Raw genomic sequence first — 9,659 nt, forward strand, 5'->3', positions numbered from 1 at the left:
TATATATATATATATATATATATATATATATATATATGCATACACACAGTATGATGTGTCCTTTTGTTTAGAAAAGTTGGGTAAAGTTTAAGGGAAATTTTCAATGCTATTTTATCAGATCTAGCAACCTTATAAGAGGTTTTCTCATAGACTTGGATGGTGATGTTGATAATTGTATGATGCTTTGACAAACTAAAATATAATTCAAACTTTTTCTTTTCAATTGTGAAAGAATTGTTTTCTGAATTTCATATTTTATAACTGAAATCAAACCTGAAGCATTTGTAGGAGTGTAAACTACATATTAACTTGATAATTCACAGTACAAATACCTTGAAGTGATATTCCATAAACAAAATATGACTGAAATCTTTCCCTTTCATTTTTTTTTTCTTTTTTGAATATATCTTCCTCAATCTAAATTATCAAAGGTTTTATTATTTTCTTGTGCAGTAGTTTGCACTGTCTACCAAAACCTGTTATCATTTGTCAGTGTTGGTCTGTTCATGTACGAGAATTAGATAAACTTCATGTAAGCGTCTCTCTTAGCTTATACTATTATCAGTACCGGCCTCTATATTAACATCATTCTTCATTTGCACCATCCATAGTGTTGTTTCTTGGAAATTGAATTCATCTGAATTAAGCTTGTTGCAAATTTTTAAGCAACACAACACACCTAAGAAATGATTTTTTTTTTCTTTTTCTGCCTCATTTGTTTAAATGTCACTGTTTTACAAAGACAGTTTGGGTTCCCTGGTCACTTGTGTCTTCTCTTTGCTTTTCATTTGTCTTGTATAACAAATGTGTCTTCTAAGGAACCTTTGTAAGTTCCTTTTTAGTGCCTCACACACATATACATTTGGTGACAATGTTTTTTTTTTTTATAATCTGTGTTCAGGGTCCAGTTCCTGACACTGGTTCAAGTGGATTGGCCTTAGTTCAGTGCCAGTGTAAACTATATTATACTATATTGCATTGTATTGACTTAGTTTTGTTGATGTTTTGTTTGTTTCAGCTACGGTTTGATTACTGGAATTGGAAAAAGGTAAGAGTCCCTCCCCCACTCCCTGAGACACACACACACACACACACACAAGCACACGCACAAACACACACACACACACACACACACACGCACAAACACACACACACACACACACACGCAGTATCATTTTCTGACATACACAGACACATATACACACAATGTCATAATATACCAACCATTTCTATATAACAATACACATGTTATATATGTATCTCAGCTTATTGACCCTCTTGTATTGGTTAAGACTAAGCCTTTCACTCTTTATGGGGCATAGGCCTTTCTCCACTGTTCTCAACTCTGGGCTGTTTATTCCGTCTTTGCAGTTGTATCCCTACTTTTTCAGCTCTACCTCAATCCTGCCTCCAGCTATTTTTAGGGTATCCTCTCTTCCACCTCCCTTTTGGCCTGACATGTAATGCAGGATCTTGGTTTCTGTACCATGTCATGTGTTTCTCTGACAGAAGGCCTATTCCATCTTCTCCTGGGTCTTGTTAATTTTGCATTGTTATCAATGCTTCCGTAACTTTAACGTTTTTTTTTGTTGCTCTATGCAAACCCAATTTTACTTCTGGAAAGAAGCGGTCTGTATTATTTTGATCTCTCTCGTTTGACCTGTCCAGCATGGGTGGCCCTACCAGGAGCTTGTGTTCTGTTGACATAGCTCTCAGGGTCATTAAGGCATGCAAACCACCACACTCCAACAAGGACTGGACCTTGTGGTGGATGACACACTCACACAAACTGTTATTGTGTCACATATTGTACTGTGACATATACTGTATTATGACACGATGATGTTTTCCCCACTTCTTTTCAATAACTCCTAACACTATCCCTTCTCTGTCCCTTGTTCCCTGCCATACTACCTACTGCTGCCAATTAGTGCTGGTCCCACCTAAAAAGCACCTGTGCTGGTTCCACATAATAAGCACCCATGCTGATGCCACATCGGAAGCACCCATGCTGGTGCCACATAAGAAACACCCATGCTGGTGCCACATACGAAGCACCCATGCTGGTGCCACATAAGAAGCACCCATGCTGGTGTCACAAAAAGTATCCTTGCTTGTGCCACATAAGCACCCATGCTGGTTCCATGTAAAAAAGCACTTGTGATGGTGCCACATAACAGGCACCTGTAAAGTGGTTGGCGTTAAGAAGGGCATCCAGCCATAAACACTATACCAAAGCAGACTATGGAACTTGGCAACTTTCCGGCTTGCCAGGTCCTGTCAAACCATCCAACCCATGCCAGCATGGAAAATGGACGTTAAATGATCTATTACTCTATTACTCTCCCCATCATCACCCAATTGCAACTATAACTCTTCTTTTCATTTTACTTACTCTCTCTCTCTCTCATCACTCCCAACCTAAAAATTATCATGCACTGCTTCACTTATAAAGGCCTCTTTAGGCCCCTGTAAGTGACTCAGCAAGATGCAGCTAAATCATCCAACTATGCCAGCATGGAAGCCGATATTAGATGGTGACAATGCTGCTGCTTCTACTGACTATGGCTTGAGCTACGTTATGATATATTGTGACACATTGATTCTTGCTTTACATTGGCTCATACTTATCATGACACATTGGCTCCTGTTATATTTTGATATGTTACCAATCACTATATTGTGACAAACAGATATGTGCTATATCGTTACTAAATTGTGACATGGGCATTATTTTGATAAATATGACACACTATACTGTTACACAGTGTTAGCTACTTGGGCAGTAAACATAATGCATTGCCCAGTTTAACATCGCTGTCAGGTCCTTGGGTGGCTTTAGCAGAGTCCACTCTGTTACAAACATTCACACTAGTTCTCTGGTCTAAGGATACCTTCCTCCCTTCCCGTCACAAGCCTTGGAGGCCTTGGAGAAAAATAAAAGAGTTATGAATGCAGCCCTTCTCTTAAGTTTTAAAAAAAGCAATATCATGATACAGCACACATACATGTTATATTGTGACACACAAACACTTGATAGACAGAACCAGTGGACCAATCCCAGGGTCACTGTATTGTCAAAGGTAAATATGACATGAGTTATTTGTGCATATTAGTACACAAATTCCAGAAGCTTCTTACCTATATTAATAGCTGAATGCAAAAAGCTTCTATCCAAGGAACGGGTTTTAGCATCACAGTATATATATATATATATATATATATATATATATATATAATAAATATGAGGGTAATAAAATGATTAATTACCAGTGGTTAGCATGCATAAATAAAAGTTTTATTACTCTCATATCTACGATAGTAATATTTATAATTCTGAGGCTATATGGGACACAGTTTTAAATTTGTTTATTTACTGCTGAACTATATGTTTACGCTCGTGAACTAAGTTCAAATCCATAATGGATAAAGATGTAGCTGTCTTGCATGCACGTTTTCAGTACGTATTTGCAACGACATAATTATTCATAAATTAGTGATCACGCTGATGATCTAGATTCCAAATTAGTATGTTTGGCAATTAATAGTGAAACTCGAGTTCGGGTTAACTAATTCATTTTTCATTCAGTCTAGTGTTATAACAGCATGCCTCATGAATTTTTTTTTTCGTAGTTTGGGGTTTGACTGCCCTTTCTAGCATGTAAGGAGTCCTGTCAAAAGTCTCCTCTCTGTGTATAAAAATATTTTATACACTCTTATATATATATATATAGGTATATATCAGGACACTTTATTTCACATTGCTCCAGTCCACTCAGCTGGTAAAAATAAGTTGTACCTGTATTTCATTGGGCCAGCCTTGTTACATTGGGTGTGTCATACTGAATCTCCTTGAGAACTGCATTAAGGGTACATGTGTATGTGGAGTGTTCAACCACACATGCACACACACACACACACACACACACACACATATGGATATGTTTAAATGGCTAGTTTGCTTACCAATCATTTGATTTCGGGTTCAGTCCCATTGCATGGCATTTTGGGCAAGTGTCTCATATATATCATATACAAACTGCTGTCTAGATGTTTTCAGATGTTTTTTTCAAGAGAGATATTTATTAATTTCGAAGAAGTACAAAACTCAAATCTCCTTCAACCCATACATGCACACCAATATTACAGCGACATTCACACACTTATTTCCACTACACTAGTTCTCACATTCAAACATACACACAGTATCAAAACTATACCACACACACACACACACACACACACACACACACACACACACACACACACAGAGCTTCTTCTATAGAGGTAACTCAACCCTATCAGATTATTTTATAAAAGCTTAATTCCTAAGTTCACAGCTTTATTTCAGTTTTCTTTGCTGTCTGTCTACAGTTTACTTTCCATTACAGCTCTATTCTTTTTACTATTGGCCTTCATAGAACCACTTTTACGTTATTCACTATTGGTCTTCATACTATATTACTCTACATTATTATTCTTCATAGATCACATATACAGTATTAATTTATATTATTAGTTTCCATATATCTTGTTTACTGTATGCTCTATACTACTGTTCTTTATAGAGCACTTTTACAATATATCCTGTACTGTCAATGTTAATAGGTTTCTTTTACTATATACTCCACCTATACTATATATTCTATAGTATTAGTCCTCATAGACTACTTATCCATCATGCTATTGTCTTCATAGATCGTGTATTCTATATATTCTTTATTATTGCAGTTCATCAGCTATATATTTCATGCTATTTTACCATATTATTAGAATTCTGGTGGCATTAAAGACTGAATCTTAAGATTTGTTTTGTCACATTCTTGACATATTCGAATCTCCTCAGGCTTTCTTTAATACTAGAATGTTTCATAGAATGAAAAAAAAGACAATTAATTAATAAGAAGAAATATATAAGAAAGAAAGCTTTGAGATTTGAGATGCATGAATTGTCTAAACTAACTGATGTCTTAGCTGTAAAAAATCTATGGAAAAAATTATTTTATTTCAATAAACACAATTAAATATGCTTTTTTTGATGGGGGTGTAAGTGAGATTTTTTTTCATACATAGCTGCTTGTATATTCATGTATAGCAACTATATATATATATATATATATATATATATATATATACTACTCAAGCAGAGCTGCTGTGGTTTAAAATGTGATTTTTAATGTTGGCATGTTACTAGAAATTTGTAAAAGGTTAAGTAAAATTGAGTGAACCAACTCTAGCATATTGCTTATGTTTAATTACTTTCTTAATCCTAATGGGACATAAAAAAATTTTTAAATATTGATTCCAGCCGATTTTGAACTCGGGACATAAAGATCTTGTTTCTGTTACACTAAGTAGAGAAGAAACCTGTAGTGGCTCATTAAAATTGATGAGGGTGATAAATATAATATAAATCTACATGAAAATATCTCTGCTGTGATTGGTTTTCTATCATCAATTTGGATGTTGAAAGTAATCTAACTGTGAGAAAAAAAAGACATGTTACATATTAATGATTATATTTTTGTAAAAAGAAAATAAAACAAAAGCAAAATTTAGAAAATTTGAAACAATATATATATCATATTTTACACTTAACATTTTTCTGTCGTGTTATTCAATGTCTGTTTCAATTAAGTCGAAAGTAATCAAGAATCAGCAATATAAAAATGGTGTTTTGGAACACAGCTCAACAAATGTTCCTTATACAAGACAATAACAGGAGGTTTTACTTTTGGTTAGGAATATTTTAAAATGCGAGTATTAATATCATAGAACCAGAGGTGGTTTCAGGTGGTTGGTATGAAAGAGAGTTGAACATATTCTCTTCTTATCAAATTTGTTTATGTCTGGATGTTTTACTATTACTATTAATAGCTTAGTATACTTGAGTGAATGGACACAAATATTTTCTGCAAATGTACATGTGATCTATCTATGCATGTTTTATTCTATGTGATAAGGAGTGCATGATTGAGTTTCTAAATGTTTAGCTATGCATGTAAGCACCTCACTCTGCATTAGGATTCTATATTATTATTATTTGGCAAAATATATTATTTTTATTTTGCATTTTATTATTATTTTTTTCTGTTATTTTCTTTATTCTAAAGGCCTTAGAATTAGCTCTCTTTTTCTGTTTGTTAGATCACTTCACTTCAGTAGTTCCTAATTTCAAAGACAAGGCTAGCTAAATCCAAATTATATTATACCATGTCATGGATTTCCCTTGCTAAGATATGTTCATTTCAGATGATTTGACACTCTTCTCCAAACCTGAACTTCAATAATTTTTATAATAAAGTGATTCGGTAATCACTAAGAAGGTCATGGCAACAGATATATTTTAAGAATCTTATTTTACCAAACATCATTCTGTTAAGGAATTGGATACAGACATCAGTTGATTATTATCTTTTATGACATAAGTTTTTGGCTAATGATGATGGTGATGATGTGAAATGTACTGATAGTTCTGGGTGTTTATGTGAGTAGTTGAGGTTAAAGTATGGAAGATGAAAGCATTGGCGAGGCTGTTGCATAAAACATTGATGAATAACGGAAGCAAGTTGATTAAGATATGCACAAATCCTGATTAGTTTTTTAGTTATGCAGGAGACACAGGTACCAACATCCTGAATAAAGGTCTTCTTCAAATTTTACTGAATAATTTTCACCAATGCTGACCGCTGCTAGACTACTTGGACTGTGTTTTTTTATTATTTGCTGATTAAAATGTGATAGATACTGAATTAAAAATGTTAGGTTGCCAAATTAGGATGCCGTTAAGTAAATAGAAAGTTAAACAGAAAGCCATCCTAATGGCTGAGTTACTGTAAAATGATGTCAATTCAGGTGAACATTAACCTTTAGCATTTAAATCAACTGTATCTGGCCTAAATATTTTAGCTGTTTTATGTTTTTATGTTCAAACCATCCAGACCTGGCTTCTTACACCTGTCGTACAATGTCATTCTAAAAATCAGCAATCACGTCATTGAATTCGCAAACCCATGAGATAATGCATGTTTAATTCAAAACAATATGAATAAATAAGCATTACATTTCATAGGGTAATCTGAATGCTATAGGATTAAATGACAACATTAGGATGTTCATAGAATCTAATCCTGTTTCTGTGAGGTTTTGTCAAACTTGTATAAATAAGATAATTCAACTGATAATTCAAAACTACCAGAAGATCAGAGAATACACTTATTCTAAGTGTCACAGCCAAGGCCATCTTTAATATAACTTTCATTTTCTCACTTTTCTAATTATCAAAAATAATCTTTACTAATTTTTTTAACAGTAAAATAACTGTCTTTTTGAGTAATAAATAATCCATCTAGTGCTACTTTCTTGATCCATTTTCTGCATTATAGTCTATAATAATTCCACACTAATTCTTGTCTTTATTCCATTTAATATTCTTGTTTTTTTACTTTCTTCCAATCCTGTGTTTATTCATTAAACAATGCTTCTGTATCTCTCAGTTACTTGGCCATAATTCATGTCATACCACAATATATTACTACAATAATTATTGCTTCCTAGCTTACCTTGGTCTGCTGTTTTCCCATTTCTTTAGTTTCTTTTTATTCTTTTTCTCTTTATGCTTTAATGCAATCATCTTAATACTATTTTACTTAGCAGTCTTTATTCTTATAAACACTATTATATTAGCTATTTGTTAATTACCATGACATTTGTTATGTATATGTATATATATATATATATATATATATATATATATATATATATATATATATATATATATATATATATATATATATATATGTTTGTTTGTTTTATAATTAAGAACATGGACATATATCTATGAGTTTCGGGTGTAATCATGATGTTCCAGTGATCTGATGAGCTAGCATTCTTTATTTGCATTCATTTAAATATACAATTGTATAATGCAAGCATACTTATTAATGTAAACATGTGTGCATAACTTCTTTCATACAAAAATTAATACTATGTGAATGAGGTTGTGAAACAGCTGTAACCCTATGGAAATCATGTGGTTTAAATAAATATATATTCACCTTGCATACCTCCTGGCTTTATGATTTTGTGTATCTGTATATATATATGTGTGTATATATATATATATATATATATATATATGTATACACACACATACATACATAAATATGTATGTACATATCACTATTTTGTATTTTTGATATTTTGTGATTGAAAGAGCAGGTGGGGTGTAATTTTATAAGGAATATTTTCCGCATTTGTAACAATAAAATGTGTCGTAAAATTTTGAAATATTCTCTTATTTTATTATTTTCAGTGTATATTCTATGACAATTAATGAAAATAATCTCTTTTTCTTATTTGAAAATTCTTCTTCACTTATTTTCTGATTACTTTGTATCAACAGCACATGACATTCATCATTGTTTAATGTCCGCTTTCCATGCCAGCATGGGTTGGACAGTTTGACATGGAGCTGGCCAGACTCCAATTGTCTGTTGTGGCATGGTTTCTATGGGTTGATGACCGTTGTAATGTCAACCACTTAACAGAGTGTGGTGGGTGCTATTTATGCAGCACCGGCATGTGTGCTTTTATGCAGCACCGGTATGTGTGTGCTTATGCAGCACCAACATGGGTATGTTTATGCAGCACCAGCATGGGTGCATTTACGCAACACTAGTACAATATACATACATACATACATATATATATATATATATATATATATATATATATATGATGGGCTTCTTTCAGTTTCTGTCTACCAAATCCGCTGACAAGGCTTGGTTGGTCCAAGGCTATAGTAGAAGACACTTGCCCAAGGTGCCACACAGTGGGACTGAACTCTGAACCATGTGGTTGGGAAGCAAGCTTCCTACCATGCAGCCACCCCTGCACTATATATATATATAAAATCTCTAAAAAATGTTATCTCAAGATAAATATTGCTGTTTAGCTGGCTTTCAACAATTTATCTGTTTTAAGTATGATACACAAGTTACATGTATATGTCATAAGTTTATATTTTAGTTGAAATTAACCTTATTTCATTTATTTTAATTTTTATTTTATGAATCCTCACTTCATATGTTATGCTTTCAATAATATATTTCTCATAGTATATATTCTAAAATTTAATATTTTTTCGTCAGAATTAACTTAATTGTATCCAATTTGAAGTCACACATTAAGAAGAGCATGTTTTTATATAATCCTTGTTTTATGCTTTAAAGCAAAGAAAAATTTCCCTTTCAAATTTCTCATATAGAAACTAATGCACACAATATAAGATAATTAAAAGTTAAGGAAATGCCACAACATTACAACTGATATATGCAAGTCACCTATCTTTGAGAGCTACTTTGCTATGACTTTGTCACATCACACTGTCATTGTGAAGGTACACTATACTGGTTTCTTTCTTGTTGCCTTCTACAGGTAGATGTGAAGTTTAAAATTTGCAATGAAAATAAATGTGATGTGTGCTCATCATGCTTGTCCTTTTAAGGAGAACAAGGACAATACTGTAAGAGCAAGAAAATAAGGTGTGACTGGGAGTCAAAGACTGAATTGCTGCTGGTGCTACTTGTTGGAAGCATACCCTTCTTCCATGATACATTTTGAGTAATAATTGAAAAAAGCTGTGATTCCTCATTAAA

The 9,659-nt window shown here is 33.0% G+C and overlaps 1 protein-coding gene across 3 annotated transcripts in view; it reads left to right on the top strand.

Annotated features, from left to right (window-relative positions):
• Nucleotides 1-9,659, top strand: part of LOC106873556 (KICSTOR complex protein SZT2-like) — an 84,303-nt gene that overhangs the window by 60,064 nt on the left and 14,580 nt on the right. For 2 of the 3 annotated variants that reach the window (XM_052974310.1, XM_052974311.1), the window contains one exon: nt 1,019-1,048. The exons of the other annotated variant lie outside the window; for it this stretch is intronic. In XM_052974310.1, the coding sequence (XP_052830270.1) occupies nt 1,019-1,048 (30 nt within the window). The remainder of the gene's footprint in view (nt 1-1,018; nt 1,049-9,659) is intronic. 3 annotated transcript variants of the gene reach the window in all.

The sequence above is a fragment of the Octopus bimaculoides genome, chromosome 18 (genome assembly GCF_001194135.2).
Source record: "Octopus bimaculoides isolate UCB-OBI-ISO-001 chromosome 18, ASM119413v2, whole genome shotgun sequence".
Classification (NCBI taxonomy): domain Eukaryota; kingdom Metazoa; phylum Mollusca; class Cephalopoda; order Octopoda; family Octopodidae; genus Octopus; species Octopus bimaculoides.